The sequence below is a fragment of the Nicotiana tomentosiformis genome, chromosome 2 (genome assembly GCF_000390325.3).
Source record: "Nicotiana tomentosiformis chromosome 2, ASM39032v3, whole genome shotgun sequence".
Lineage (NCBI taxonomy): Eukaryota > Viridiplantae > Streptophyta > Magnoliopsida > Solanales > Solanaceae > Nicotiana > Nicotiana tomentosiformis.
In genome coordinates this window covers 193,194,186-193,209,221 of record NC_090813.1, presented here as the reverse complement: position 1 = coordinate 193,209,221, position 15,036 = coordinate 193,194,186, and the positions used below count along the sequence as shown (strand labels likewise).

At 39.8% G+C, this 15,036-nt stretch overlaps 2 protein-coding genes across 3 annotated transcripts; both read left to right on the top strand.

Moving 5' to 3' along the window:
• Positions 1–741: 741 nt before the first annotated feature.
• Positions 742–5,007, top strand: LOC104095808 (probable protein phosphatase 2C 47). Of its 2 annotated transcripts, none has more exons than XM_009602024.4 (4): positions 742–992; positions 3,331–3,504; positions 3,582–3,817; positions 4,225–5,007. In XM_009602024.4, the coding sequence occupies exons 1-4, from the start codon at positions 912–914 to the stop codon at positions 4,793–4,795; spliced, it is 1,062 nt and encodes a 353-aa protein (XP_009600319.1). In that variant the 5' UTR covers positions 742–911; the 3' UTR covers positions 4,796–5,007. The 2 variants fall into 2 exon arrangements, with proteins under 2 accessions (XP_009600319.1, XP_033511890.1); XM_033655999.2 differs by having other exon boundaries at positions 745–992; positions 3,364–3,504.
• Positions 5,008–5,733: 726 nt separating this feature from the next.
• On the top strand, positions 5,734–9,456 carry LOC104097683 (uncharacterized). The gene is made up of 8 exons (XM_070196502.1): positions 5,734–6,202; positions 6,313–6,346; positions 6,713–6,964; positions 7,933–8,022; positions 8,535–8,600; positions 8,689–8,780; positions 9,069–9,116; positions 9,200–9,456. Exons 1-8 carry the CDS (start codon positions 5,838–5,840, stop codon positions 9,318–9,320), a joined length of 1,068 nt encoding a protein of 355 aa, XP_070052603.1. The 5' UTR covers positions 5,734–5,837; the 3' UTR covers positions 9,321–9,456.
• The last annotated feature ends 5,580 nt before the right edge of the window (positions 9,457–15,036 follow it).

Here is a 15,036-nt window from a genome sequence, read left to right as displayed (position 1 = left end):
GTCTGTTTTTAATCAAATGGATATCACATTCCCCCACTCATTATCTTTTTTTCTATTTATATGGGACATATCCCTAACAAATCATAATAGTACAAGTGTAGAGAATATCCACTAGAATATTCTTTTTAATATCCTATTTTAAAAACTAGTCGTTACAACTCTATCTGCGGTGCTCGACCTCGACGATTGTTGACATCTCGACCGCGAGTCTCGCTGCTTCCTGGTCGACCTCGACTGACTCTATCCTCAATGCTATCTTGCCCTAAATATTTTAGGCAGATTTCGATCTTTACAATAGTGTTTTGTTAGTTGAATAAAAAAAAAAAGAGTAATTTGAGCATAACTAATGCAAGTTTTGTTGATATTATTAAACCTCTAATAATTAATGCAGCGTTTGATTACATTTTTTTTCTTTCTTAAAAGAGAAGTGAGGATGCACGGTTTGAAAAAGTCACACAAGTGGTAGAAGAAACAGTCACGTGTCCAGCAATCGAAGTTTCCTTATTGATTGATTCCATTCCCTTTCCCCAATGGGCCATGCCATTACATTTGCGTGTGCGTTTTGCTCAACGAACATTTTTTTTTTTTATTATTTTTGCTCAACGAACCAATACCCAAAATTCTGACGTACCCACAAAACATACACGTGTCCACCTACTCTACGACATTTTACATTTAACCGCCGGTTACCCACCGCCGGTCAGCGCTTCTTATATATCCAAGTTCAACCCCACTTGTGCCAAGTTTGGTATTTGCCGTTTCCCCACACACACCAAAAAACTTCCACAAACACCCAAAACTCCTCGAATTCACACTTTCATTTGGTCAAAATTTTCTCTTTTTGTTTCGAGAAGAAGCCCCAATTCAGTTGTTTTTTTGTGTTATGATCGCAAAAGTTGTGGACTTTAAAGATGGGAGCTGAAGCTGAGGTTATTGTTCCAGTACAACAGACCATCACCACGGTCTTAGATGTCCCCTGCTGTTCTGATGTGGTGCGTTTTTCTCTTTTAACATTCTTCTTTACTTTCCCCTTTTGCTTTTTAATTGTGTTTTTTTACGTTTTTTGGGATACCCATCTTGTGATCTTTGAAGAATTAGCGAAAAGAGCATGTTTTTTCAGTGTTAAGTCCCGTGCTTTAGATTTAATTGAAGATTTGATACTCAAAGAATAAAATTCAACACCCTAGACTTTGAATTATTAACTCATAAATGCTTATAGAATGTTACGGAACTATACAGGGAAGCAATAAAAGGAAAACATGTTTGGCTCGTTTCAACTTATTTAAGCTTAATTGTTGAGTTTCATTAGATTTTAGGAAGGAGTTAGTGTTCCTAAGCGTGATACGATGTGAAGTGTTGATCATCTTACCTATTGAGGTCTTGGCTTTAAGTGTTAAGTAATTTATGACTAATTTTGGAGCTTTCATAGTATCATAATAGTCATTACATGAGAAAAAGTCTAGGGTATGTCTGCAAAGGTTGTGACTTAGGTCATAGGTTCGAGCCTTGCGGCATGCGAACTTAGCTTGGTATTTAAGTGGAGAAGGGAAGAGGACCCATATCCCCGAGTTTCGAAGGCAGTTGATCATAAGGTTTGGCCCCGAGTTTCGAAGGTGGCAGCTGTCATAAGGTTTGGCCCCAGATGGATTTCTCGGTCATAACCAAAAAAAGGTCTAGCATGTCACAATACCTACAGAAAAACTTGGGCAATCATTCTAGCTTCAATAAATAACCTGAACATAACAATAACCACTATGCACAAAAATTTCCGCCTTTTCCCACTATGCACAAAAATTTCCGCCTTTTGCCCAAGTTATAGTTAATATTATATCTAAGGTGCCTCTAAGAAAAGCTTCCAGTGGCATTTGGAGGATGGCAACTACACAAAGCATAGAATGTTTCTTGGTGTTCAAAGAGGAAATTTATGCTTTAAAATGTTGCTTGTAAAGCTCCTTGTATTCTAATTAGGCAAAGCAGTTGCTTGGCTCTTGTATAAGGGGACCTACTGGGCCTTTCTTCTACAATAGGGAAATCTGTGCTGAAACATTGCTGTGAAGCTCCTTTAAGTGTTAATTTTGTGTGCTTAATTAGGCAAAGCCATAGTGTTAGCCTTATATAAAGGTCACTTATTGAGCCTCTTCCCAATAAGAGGGAAAGATGCACTTCAATGCAGTTCGTAAGGTATCTAAGTGTTAATGAACATATTAATCAGGCAATAAGTAGCTTGACTCTTCGATAAAGTGGAGCTACCTTCTCTCTGCAACAGTAAAATGTGCTCAGATATAGTTTGTAAAGCTCATTTGCATGGATATCAATTTTTCTCTTTATTTCTTTGAAATTGTTCTCGTTCTCTTAGTTCGATCAGTGGCTTTTTAAGGTTGCATTTTCACAACATTGTGATGATAGAAGTCAACTCGAAACGTTAAATCTTGGGCTTTCAATTGGTCTACTAGAAAAAGGTTGCCTTGGCATTCTCAAGCATGGACATGTTTCTTCTCATTTTTTATCAGCATTCTCTAGGCATTCACAACTTTTTTCCTCATTTCTGACATCTTTCTTCTTGAAATGTTTTCGGTGGAGGGAGGGGAAAAGTGTAGGATATTTACAACAATGATTGTCATAGCATTTAAGTATGTTGTGGTTTTGATTTTTCTGGAACAGTTGAGGCCACAAAACCAAATTTATTTAGAATACTGTGTATATTGCAATTGGGGACAGGAGTACAGAGTTACTGATACATGTCTCTTTGGAACCAAAAGGTAATGTAAGTTTTTCTTTTGGGGGTGGGTGGGGGGTGGAGGGGGGACAGATGACCTGCAGGGTAGGGAAGATGGATTAGGTCTGTTCTCCTATGGTGTTCATCTTTCTGTTCCAGATTTACCTTTGCATATGAACCATGCCATGTCATTTTGAGCTCTTCTCAAGGTTAATATACTTTGAATCATATCAGAGACATTGCAAGATTGAAGTATTTTAGGACCAAGCTTGATTTTCATAATGACAAGAATCCACACTAGTGTTAGCCTAGAGGTCCATGTTCTGGTTTGCTATACTGTTCAGCCACATCCCTCTTGGACGAACAGTCAAGTTGCCCACATCATGTGCAGAGTGAAGCCTGTTATGACCAGTTAATATTTTATTCTTTGAGTGGAAGAGAGGAATCCCTCCACTTGTGGAGCTTCCTTTAAAGTTAAGTGTATTCAGCTGATGTACCTTTTCTCAATGTTCAACAATATTGGTGCTAAATATGTACATTATAATTAGTGATCGGTATTAAACCTTCTTTTGTCATTTGTGAGATGATGTGTCTCTATCAATTCTTTCTTTCAGGATTTTAAATCCCCAGATACTACAATTTTGCAGTTTGTTCCTAGCATTCGTTCAGGTAGTTTTGCAGATATTGGCCCACGGAGGTTCATGGAAGATGAGCATATAAGGATAGATGATCTTTCCGAACATCTAGGTTCCCTAGTCAGGTTTCCTCAGCCTTGTGCCTTCTATGGGGTAATTTTCACTTTTGGAACGTTATACGTTGGTCATTGGGGAGCTTGTCTAACTGATTCGTGCTCACTATCTTGTAGGTATTTGATGGTCACGGAGGACCTGAGGCAGCAGCTTATGTGAGAAAACATGTTCTCAGATTCCTTTTTGAGGACGCCAATTTCCCTCAGACATCAGAAGTTGATGACGCATTTTTAAAAGAGGTGGAAAATTCTCTAAGAGAAGGGTTTCTTCTTGCTGACCTTGCTTTGGCTGATGAGTGTAATGTGAGTAGTTCCTCTGGAACTACTGCATTGACAGCTCTGGTATTGGGAAGGTAAATTTTTAACATTATGTATTTGCACGTAAATGCTTCTCCTTTTTGTACAAAAATGGTCATGTTCATGATTGCCTCTGGGTCTCACTTATAGCCCTATTATGTTCTCAATCTTATTTCTTGGCACTCTAACCGCATCATACGGTGTTCAGTTCTTTAAGCGGGTAATATAAGTTATTCATTCCTTAGTTGAGGATGCTGTTTGATGGATGAGAGTCAACCTGTCTTTATTTTTGAGTTCCGCAGAATTTCTTTGCCAAGTATCGAACCACAGATGACTATAGAACTTGAGAAATTGCAGGGAGCTAGGGAGGACCATAGGATTTGATTCTGTTCTATGAATTTTTGGAACCTGCGATTTTTTACTGTATTCTTGTTAACTAAACTGCTACTCTGTCCTCTTCTAGGCTTCTAATGGTGGCAAATGTGGGAGACTGCCGAGCAGTTCTTTGCCATAAGGGAGAGGCAATTAATATGTCTCAAGACCATAGACCGAATTATGCATCAGAGAGAAGGCGTGTCGAAGAGTTGGGCGGATTTATTGACGATGGCTATCTCAATGGTGTCCTATCAGTGACTAGGGCCTTAGGGGACTGGGACATGAAGCTGCCTCGTGGCTCTGCCTCTCCTCTGATAGCGGAGCCTGAATTCCGACAGATTATCTTGAGCGAGGACGATGAATTCCTTATAATTGGTTGTGATGGGATCTGGGATGTTATGTCAAGTCAACAAGCGGTTAATCTTGTGCGTCGTGGTCTGAGACGGCATGATGATCCTGAACAGTGTGCCAAGGATCTTGTCATGGAGGCCCTGCGGCTCAGTACTTTCGACAATCTTACTGTGGTAATTGCTTGCTTTACTTCCGTTGATCATTCTGAACCATCACAGTCACGACAGAGGCGATTAAGATGCTGCAGCTTCTCTGCAGAAGCCTTGTGCAGCTTACAGAGTTGGTTGGACAACAGTGGAAGCCGTTGAGTTTAGATGATTCTGCAGGGATAAAAGCCAACCTTTGTGGATGTTTTTTCTTTCTTCCATCTGTTTTTGGGTGGGTTTTCTGTCATATAATTGGTTGGCAAAGAGAATGGGCTCAGTTTGGTGCTCTTTGTTGTATGGAACATGTATCTCATTTTATTAGCTGTATATAACAACTAATTTTCAATTAGCAAATTCACCATTGAAGCATTTAAGTTGTGGTCCGTTCAACATACACATCGTCATAAATTAACTTTCCCTTTTCTTTTCAAGATGCATATATATATGTGTGCGCGTGTGTGTGTGTTTCCCCTTCAATTTTCCGACATGAAGATGTCCCTCAGAAAAAGAGAGGGAGTGAGGGAGAGAAAATAGTCGTTGTTGGTCATGACTCATGAATTTAGCTTATACATCTGCTGCAGGCGACTCCTAAGTGTTCTTCATTTCTCATATTCTTTTGACGAGACCTTAGTTTTTCTTCTTAATTCTTACTTGTATTTCCGGACAAGAGAGGTTGCTCTGATGGTAAGCAACCTCATAGTAGGGGTAAGGTGTGGGTTGTCGTTGTCGTCGTGTTACTTGTATTTCCCATGTACTCCTCAATATCGGAGGTGCGCACACAAATGCTATTGCAGCACAGTTTCCTCTTTCTAATTACATATCCCTTGGGCTTTACGACTTTGTTCGACGTCATAGCATCATGACATACCATAAAAAGATTAAAGAGTAATATAAATTGATTTATACTAGCTTTTAGTTTGAAAAAAAGTAACAAGAAAAGGAATACATCAGGGTTTATTAAAGAAAAGGGAATTAAAGGAAGCTAAAGTTTAATTTGCTGTCAAACGGCGGGTCAAAGCTACCAGTCGTACGAAGCTACATGAAACAAGAACAACATGCTACTGTACCACCAGATAGTCTTCCTTCTCCCTTATTAGCAACTAAAAATATTTTAAATTTTGCGATGGCTATAGATATAATTAGGTGGCTGCAGAGCTCACGCCAAAATTCCCAGGGTAGCTAGCGTATCGATCTGCAGCTAGCTATGGCAGGAATTTTGATACAGTGGTATGATTTTATTTGTTTCGGGATAGTAGGCATTGCCATGTTTGGCGCTCTTTACGTGCTATGCTGCTGCAAAATTAAGCAACAGCGTTATCAAACACTTAATGGTGATCATATTGACGACCACAACATTATTGGTCGTCAAGAGATCCTTTTGCCCCTGCAGGGCTGCCATCCGTCGTCGTCATCAGCAGTGGAGATGGGGAGTTTGTCAAGTAGTTGTTGGCGTGGGATTCACCCTGCTTGGCTCTTGGCTACACGTTTTATATCTTTAGTTGTTCTCTGCATATTTTTAACCTGGGATGTCCTCCTTTACAACTACTCCATCTTTGTCTATTATACCGAGTAAGTTCTTTACGTGTGTATCTTTGAACCATATTTGTGTTTTACTAATTGAGAATGAGATTTGATTAGTCTGTCCGAAATCTAATAATTTTCCTAAAATTCGAATGTAGGTGGACTTTTACGTTGCTAATCGTCTATTTTGCAGTAAGTAAAATATCGACAATTAAGCAATGATTATTTCCATCACCAGTTATATATTGGTCCGCGAAACCACCTTTTGCTTGTAGAAATATTACGAAAATTATACTGTGTATATAAATAAAATATTAATAGATTTTAGATGTATATAACATATATTGAACACCATTTGTCGGAAAATGTTTTACTTCTTACAAGTCTAAACACCCTTAAGGAAATTTCAGGCTTCGCCACTGGTCTGAGACCTCTTAATACTCTTAATTAATTAGCAATTTTCAGAATAACTAAGTCTAGAGCTCTCTGCTTCGTCTGATCACTTTAAACTGCATTGTCTTTTTTAATTGTCGCCCTCTGCAACAAATTTAAATGTAGATTGGAACCATAATATCTGCATATGGATGTGTACGCTACTACTCAAACAAATTAGCACCACGTCCTGGCGACGTAATTGAAGACATTAATTCTCTGCCCAAGGATTGTGTCTATACAAGGACTGATCATGAGATTGACAACAAGGCAAAGACCAACAAGAGTATATTCAAGCTGCAAGGCCAATATTACAATGAAGACACAGTACCACAACGAGCAACCTTTTGGAGTTACGTGCTACAAATTTCGTATCAGGTAAATATAATATTAGTCCCTGATCAAGAATTGGATGGATAATCCTTCGGGGTTGCCCAGGATGACCCGGTATCAAATCCCCTCTCAATGCCTTTTGGGTTGAACCTGTCACATACAGGGCTTGCCTAGTGCGGTTTACATCTCATGTGTGGTTTGTAGGCTATTACACAGGGGATGTTTACCCAATGCGCACAAAGTGCTCACCCGAAGGGCAGAGGCTGTGACTGGGGCTGGCAAACTGGCGTGTCGGGTCGGATATAAGCGGGTCAAACCGGGTAATTTAAAAAACGGATAAATTATCCGATCTGACCCGTATTTGAGACCGAAAAAATACGGGTTTATCCGGAGGATAATATGGATATCCATATCATCCATGACTTCTTAAATATGATTACTTATGAAAGAATTCCTAATCTTCCAAACTTGAGGAACTCCAATTTGAGGTTTTACAAATGTAAAAGTTAAACACATTAGTTATCCATTGGTTATCCATTTGGTTAACCATTTTCTAAGTGGATAATATGATTCTTTATCCATATTCGACCCGTTTTTAAACGGTTCATTATTCAACCCATTTTTTGATGGATAATATGGGTGAATAACTGTTTTCTTTTAACCATTTTGTCATCTCTAGTTGTGACAGAGGTTGTAGCGGCTGCGGGTTTCCCTCTTACCAAAAAAAAAAGAATTGGATGGACTATATGTGGAGCAATTCAACATAAATTTGATAACGATTAGAATTGATCTCCAAATAATAATAATAATAATAATAATGAAATAAAAAATAGGACAAGCGTTGTAGTACTACATACAAAAAAAGAAGAAATTTTTGCTAACATCATCATAGTAGCAATATTGTTGTCAGGTGAAGTAAGTCCAGTGTTCTACAGTATAATATATGTTGTGCATTACGCATCAAATGTCCTGCTTGTTTTATTCTAATGTGATTATCTTAATTACCTGAACAGACTTGTGCAGGTTCAGTAATTCTTACAGACATCATCTTTTGGTTCATTATACTACCCTTCTCCTCAAATTCACATCTTCAACTAAACCTGGTATACATGCTTCTTTCCTTAATTAGTAGTGAACTTACCCTCTCTCTTTTTTTTCAATATTCAAGTTTCTTTTCATTTCTTTCATTTTTTTCAATTTTTTATTTCTACTGTCCTTTAAAATTGAATAAAAATGCTCTGTGTACTAAGAAAATAAATAAATAGCAAGTAATAAGAGGGGCTTTACCTTACTGATCCTAATGAGGGTAGGTTCAGTTTATCTGAACTTCATTACTTCTTTTATCTTATATGCTGCTAAAGTTGTTTAATGGTAATATATATATATATATATATATATATATATATATATATATATATATATATATATATATATATATAATTGATGATAAATGTTGCGCGATATTGTTCAAGTTCTATATTTCAAGAATCTTATTATTTGATTATTCATGTCTTAAATATTCTATTAAAATATATGATACAGCTATCACTAGCTCTAATTAAGGATCTTATTCTTGAGTACATTTACTGTCATTTTATTGTTGTTTGCCTGATAGTTAATGGGTGGCATGCATTCTCTCAACATTATTTTCCTTCTGATTGATACCTTCCTCAACAGCCTGGTAAGACATGCACACAACATTATTCAGTTTCTGTTTTTGGAGTCTTTTTTTAACATTTCCGGCTCATTTGAGTACACTTAATTTGCAGCCATTACCTTGGGCCGGGCTTGCATATTTTGTGTTGTGGAGCTGCTGCTATATCATTTTTCAGTGGCTTATCCATGCCTGCGGTTTAATTTGGTAATAATATACTATTCCTACTATAAATGTATTTTTGCATGAAGAATAAAATGTAGTTTCACTTATTTCTTTTTTAGGGTTTCGACACTATAACATGTAAAAAGTAGTATTCACAGCTACACAAATGATAAAGACTTATAACCATATAATATTATGTTAAGACCAAAAACTTTTTAAAAACTTCATTTTTTTGTCAAATAATTAAGTTCACGTAAATTAAAACATATTGTTTCTCCTTAAAACGTATTACATGAGAGCTCTGAACTTAATATTGTGAATTTCTCTAAGGTGGCCCTACCCCTTTTTGGAACTTTCAACACCGTGGGCTCCTCTATGGTACGTAAACCTAATAAATTTTGTACATTTTTTAATTCGCTCTTCCACTGAATCTAATGCTTATTGCTTACGTGCTACGGCAGGTACTTTTGCTTGGCGGTGTTTCACTTGCCTTGCTATGGAATTTATTGGTTGCTTGTGACTTTCAAAAACTTAACTTTCTCTACATTGTTCCCCCAAGCGTTTATAAGACACTCCTACTAGAATGGGAGCCAGTGTTGTGTTAATCAAAGAAGGAACCTTTACTGTGATGTAATACAGTAACACTTCAATTGTATGAAAATTCTAAAGTTTACCCCCTTTACCTTTAAAATTTAGGAAACTATACCCCTTTCACATTTTGAATGGGTCGGCAACCCCCTTGTACTCAAAAATCAGTTGAAAATAAAATTTATTATCAATAAAAATAAAAATAAAAATTCTGAATAAACCCTCTTTTTGGAGGGAATAGTTTTGGCGCTAGAATAAGTTTGGCGCTATATTACGGTAATTAGCATAAATTACAGTGTTTACTTTTAACTTTTAAATAAAAGCTTGACATAAAAATTTGAGAAAAACCTAGAGTCATCCGGAAACTAGACGAACTTTTCAAGGTGAGTAACCTTCTTCACTATTACAATATAATGTCATATCAGTGGTTTTGTGGTTGTGCACAAGTTCCAAAGTCTGTATATATTTATATAGTTGTTTACCCGAAAAATCGAATAACGTTGAATTTATATATGGTTCTAAGGGCAAGTGGATTTCTTTGATCTGAAAATAACAATACACGAATTTATGATACAAAAATGGAAGATGATGAACAAAGATATTTAATGAGCTTTAGAAAGATAAACACAATAAAAATGCTTAATCCCAGCCAAAAGTGCCTTCTATTACAAACTCTCCTTGGCTTTATAGCCAAGGATCACTACTCTACCTATAGTAACATGATGGAAATAAATATTGCTAGTGGAGGACCCATGATGGTGTGTCTCCTTCTTAATTCCCGTAGAGATTCTCTCCTTTGGTGCGGTTGTAACAGTTTTTCTCTGTGAACTTGATACCGACTCGAGCTCGGTACCGGATCGGAACCTCGGCCTTGATTTCGAGCTAGGTGATCACTTTCGGGCATCGATGTTCGGGACCTGTATCGACCGATGTTACCTCGGTCGATTCGAATGCCCGGGCTCGACGCCCCCATCTCGAAATTCGCTCGGGGTCTCCATGAAGGTACCTCTCGATTGAAATGCCATCCTCGATCGATCTTTACGACCGAGGATCGATTTTAACCGTATACAGATAGCCCCCTCATTTCTCGGAAAGGAGATGACGAGGAACGATGTGATTTCCCTAAGGTTCGACCGAATCGATAATGACATTTCTATCGGCTTTGACTATGACATGCGTGATAGTTGTCCCATCGATTTGGTTTTATCGAGGCATTTAATGCGCGTCAGCTGGTGGTCGGCCACCGCTAGACGAATCGTCGTGCCTTATAAATAATTTTCTCATACAATGTTTTCCACTTTTGTGCTTCCTCTTTTCCCAAATTCTCTTTGATTAGTTTCACTTATTTCGTTATTTTAGTGCCGCTTGTACCAGAGTTTCGGTGCCGTCCCCTCTTTCACCTTTCTTTGCGACTTTTTCTTCTCGTATTAATGGCGAAAACTTCAAAAATCGTACCTCACAAGGAGAAAGCTTCTTCCTCACGGCTGTGTGACGATAAGGCGCCGACCGAGCCGTCCGTTCAAGATTATATTCCCGGCCCGTGTATTTTAAAAGCTAATTTTAAAGTGGAGAATCCTTCATCCGTTTCGGGTCGGTGTGAGCACGTATCGATGTATATGTGCTCTATAGCGGAGGTTCACCTCGAGGCCGTTAGGAAAGACTGCGGCTGGGGTTCTGAAGTTGTGTTACAAGTCCCCTCCTCCGATGAGAGCGTCACTACCTATGTGGAGGGATTTCTAAGTGTTTACACCTATCCCTTTACGTTGGGAGCTGTTGATCCCATGATTTTTGATTTCTGCAGGAGATATCAGGTCATCCTCGGCCAAATTCATCCTTCCTTATGGCGCATAGTCATCTTATTGTGTTTCTTCTCTACCAAAGCCGGGGGGTTAGATTTTTCTCTGAGCCACCTTATACGACTGTATCGGCCTCAGATTTATCGTGGACTTATTAGGCTATATCGTCGGGCATCGAAGGCTTTGATGTCGAGCATCGATGAAGATAAGGATCGAGGCTGGATGGGTCGATATATTCGAGTGAGGACTCGTGATCTTATCCCGGAGGAAAAAATGCCTTTTCCTGAAAAATGGAACTTCGACCGTAAGTGATCCGTGTTTGCTCTTCGTGTCTTTTTTCGTGTTTGATAATATTATTTTCTGATGTTCAGCTGCACCTTGGATGCCACAAGCTGTGCCTGATCTCGAGGATTGGGTTCAAAAGTTAGCCTCGACTTCATTCTATGCCGAGCGCGCTTGGCGTGATTTGGCTAAGGGTAGATGGGAGGCCAAGAATCATGGTGAGATTTGGTTCCTGTTTCCCTCGAGGTATATTTTGCGTTCATTTCGTTATCGATTTTTCCCTTGTATATAGGTGTAACTAGGGATGTCGTTTTGCGGCCTTCGAGCGGTGATGAAGGCAATGAGCCCCCAGTCCTGGAACAGGGAAAAGAAAAGAAACGAAGGGCTTCCTCTCGGCCGGAGGACCCTAAGCCCAAAACTCGGACGGTGAGGAGAAAAATCATTGCCCTTTCGATCGACTCGGTCCATCGACTGAGGGAGGAAGAAGAAGAAGAAGATAGTTCCTCGGCTTTGGTAGTCCGACCTACGGAGGCAGTCGAGGTTGCTAGGGCTGCTGAGCCGATGGCGGCCATGCCCATCGGGGTTGGTTCCGGAGACCTAAATCTCGATCGAAGTACTCCGAGTGATTTGCTCGGGGCAATGGCAATGGGTCATTCACCTTCCCTTCCGTCTTTTTCTGAGGAGGCGTTGAAGGAGGCTCGAGAGCTGAAGACTCCCGATATTGGTGCTGGCTCAGGTGCAGTGGATCCTTTTAAGGATTGTTTTACCGGTGTTGATGACAATTCCGATATCGGTGATGCTTCTCTTTTGTTAGAAGAAGCTCAGCGTTTTATTACTCGGGTAATGATTCTTCCGTACTTGGCTTCTTTGTTCTTTTCCATACTTGACGGTTCCGATATCGGTGATCCTTTTTTGCTTTATTGTTGTTGATGACAGTTTCTAACTATGCAGGCTATCGGTAGGTTTCGAGTTGATCTTAGCCAGTGTGAGGCTGAACTCCGGAAGGTCCTAGGTGAAAGATATGACTTTCGGCTTCTTTGTAGCAAAAAGGAGGAGGCTATCAAGGATCTTCAAGCGGATTTGGCTAAGGTTCGTGAAGAAAGGGTCGAGCTCGATCAGCAGGTGAGCCTTGTTCTGTTAAAGTATGGATTCGACTCGACTGTGGAAGTTAACCATCCGTTGTCTCAGTTGCAGCAAAAGATCGAGAGGATCGGGCTACTTCGAGGGGAGGTCGATCAAATCCGGGCCGAATGTAACCAGTGGAAGGAGACTATTGACCGCCTGGCAGCGGAGAAAGAAACTATTTTAACAAAGTTATTATCAGCCGACGTTCAGCTTCGAAACGTCAAGCAAAAGGTGTCGGTTCAGGCTAAGAAAATCAATGAGCTTGAGATACGACTTGTTGAGGCTAAGGCGGAGGTTGAGTCGTCAAAAGTTTTGGCGGATAAGTCTATTGCTGTATATCGAGCTGATGCTGAGGCCGTTCAGGTGGAGGCCCGGGAAGCGATGAAGATTACCGATGCTCGAGCTCATTGGGTTACCGAACTTGTTAAGTGTAGATCTCGGAGGGAGACCCTCGAGGAGATTCATGCTCGAGGTTTCGATCTTACCGAAGAGGTAAGAAAGGCAAAAGAGCTTGAAGCGGAAGCTGAAGCCTTGGCTTCTGATGATGATGACGATGATAATGATGATGGTAGCAAAAGCGGGTCCGAGGGTGAGGAAGACCCCGACCCAGAAGCTTAGAGTCTAATTCTCATTACCTATAAATTAATTACGTAGGCAATTTTGTATATATATAACAAGGTCGATTTTGCTTGTTGAGTCGATGATGATGTGGTGGTTAACATAAACTCTGAGTAAACGTAGCTTTTTCAATGTTTCAAATTTGATTGGGTCTTGTTCGAACTCGGCAGCCCGTAGGCTCGACGGATGACTGAGTATTTCGAACTAGATATAGAAGTAGCCCGTAGGCTTAATATTCGAGTGTTTATTTCGAACTTGAGAAAATGTGGTAGCCCGTAGGCTTAATATTCGAATGATCATTTCGAACTCGAGGTAATGTGGAAGCCCGTAGGCTTAATATTCGAGTGATTATTTCGAACTCGATGTTGAATTAACCCGCAGGTTCAACGGTCGGCTGAGTACTTCGAACTTGATATAGAAGTAGCCCGTAGGCTTAATATTCGAGTGTTTATTTCGAACTTGAGAAAATGTGGTAGCCCGTAGGCTTAATATTCGAATGATTATTTCGAACTTGAGAAAATGTGGTAGCCCGTAGGCTTAATATTCGAATGATCATTTCGAACTCGAGGTAATGTGGAAGCCCGTAGGCTTAATATTCGAGTGATTATTTCGAACTCGATGTTGAATTAACCCATAGGTTCAATGGTCGGCTGAGTACTTCGAACTTGATATAGAAGTAGCCCGTAAGCTTAATATTCGAGTGTTTATTTTGAACTTGAGAAAATGTGGTAGCCCGTAGGCTTAATATTCGAATGATCATTTTGAACTCGAGGTAATGTGGAAGCCCGTAGGCTTAATATTCGAGTGATTATTTCGAACTCGATATTGAATTAACCCGTAGGTTCAACGGTCGGCTGAGTACTTCGAACTTGATATAGAAGTAGCCTGTAGGCTTAATATTCGAGTGTTTATTTCGAACTCGAGATAATGTGGTAGCCCGTAGGCTTAATATTCGAATGATAATTTCGAACTCGAAATAATGTGGAAGCCCGTAGGCTTAATATTCGAGTGATTATTAATTCCGGTTGCATAACAAATCTCAAGTCATTGTACATATGGTTTGGGGCAATCTAATATGAGCATGGTTTATTTTGATCATTTTGGCTCTTACAATTTTTCCTCTATTGTTGTGAAAAGATTTTGTTGCATCTGAACTCGATGTATTTGAGGCCCTGGTGCCCCCCCCCTCCCCCCGGTATTCGAGGCCATTCGGGCTAAGGGTCGAAAGCCTCGGATACTGTTTTGAAAGCGCAGCACGATCGATGGTTGCCTCATTAAAAACCTTGCCGCAAAAACCCATTTGGAAAAAAACCGGTCTAAGGAAAAAAGAGTGCAACACGTGCTTTTGAGTAAAAGAATACTTCTATTCTTTGTTCGAACTTCTGTACGGGACAGTTGAATAAATATGGGAAAGGTCGGACCTTAGCAGTAGTACTGTTTTAGATGTGATACATTCCAACTTCTTGATAGCTATTTGTCGTTTATGATGCCGAGCATGTACGATCCTTTCCCAGAGTGCTCGAGCACCTGGTACGGTCCTTCCCAATTTGGTCCTAGTTTTCCTTCGTTTGGATTCCGAGTATTGATGGTGACTTTCCGTAACACCAAGTCCCCTGGCTTGAAGTGGCGAAGTTTAGTTCTTCGATTGTAATACATTTTGATTCGTTGCTTTTGTGCGGCCAACCGGATGAGGGCAGCTTCTCGTCCTTCGTCCGATAATTCAAGGCTGGTGTTCATAGCTTCGTTATTTGATTCTTCTGTCATGAATCGAAATCTGGGACTAGGCTCTCCGACTTCGACTGGTATCAATGCTTCGGAGCCATATACTAAGGAGAATGGGGTCGCCCCTGTACTGGATTTCGATGTTGTTCGGTATGCCCATAGGACTT

What these genes read in the sequence shown, in the direction of transcription:
- LOC104095808 (XM_009602024.4), top strand. Translation starts at nt 912, where the DNA reads ATGGGAGCTGAAGCTGAGGTTATTGTTCCAGTACAACAGACCATCACC. An exon ending in AGCCTTGTGCCTTCTATGGG is followed by an intron (nt 3,505 to 3,581) that starts GTAATTTTCACT and finishes ACTATCTTGTAG; the next exon opens with GTATTTGATGGTCACGGAGG. An exon ending in ACAGCTCTGGTATTGGGAAG is followed by an intron (nt 3,818 to 4,224) that starts GTAAATTTTTAA and finishes GTCCTCTTCTAG; the next exon opens with GCTTCTAATGGTGGCAAATG.
- LOC104097683 (XM_070196502.1), top strand. Translation starts at nt 5,838, where the DNA reads ATGGCAGGAATTTTGATACAGTGGTATGATTTTATTTGTTTCGGGATA. An exon ending in TGCTAATCGTCTATTTTGCA is followed by an intron (nt 6,347 to 6,712) that starts GTAAGTAAAATA and finishes ATTTAAATGTAG; the next exon opens with ATTGGAACCATAATATCTGC. An exon ending in ATACCTTCCTCAACAGCCTG is followed by an intron (nt 8,601 to 8,688) that starts GTAAGACATGCA and finishes CTTAATTTGCAG; the next exon opens with CCATTACCTTGGGCCGGGCT.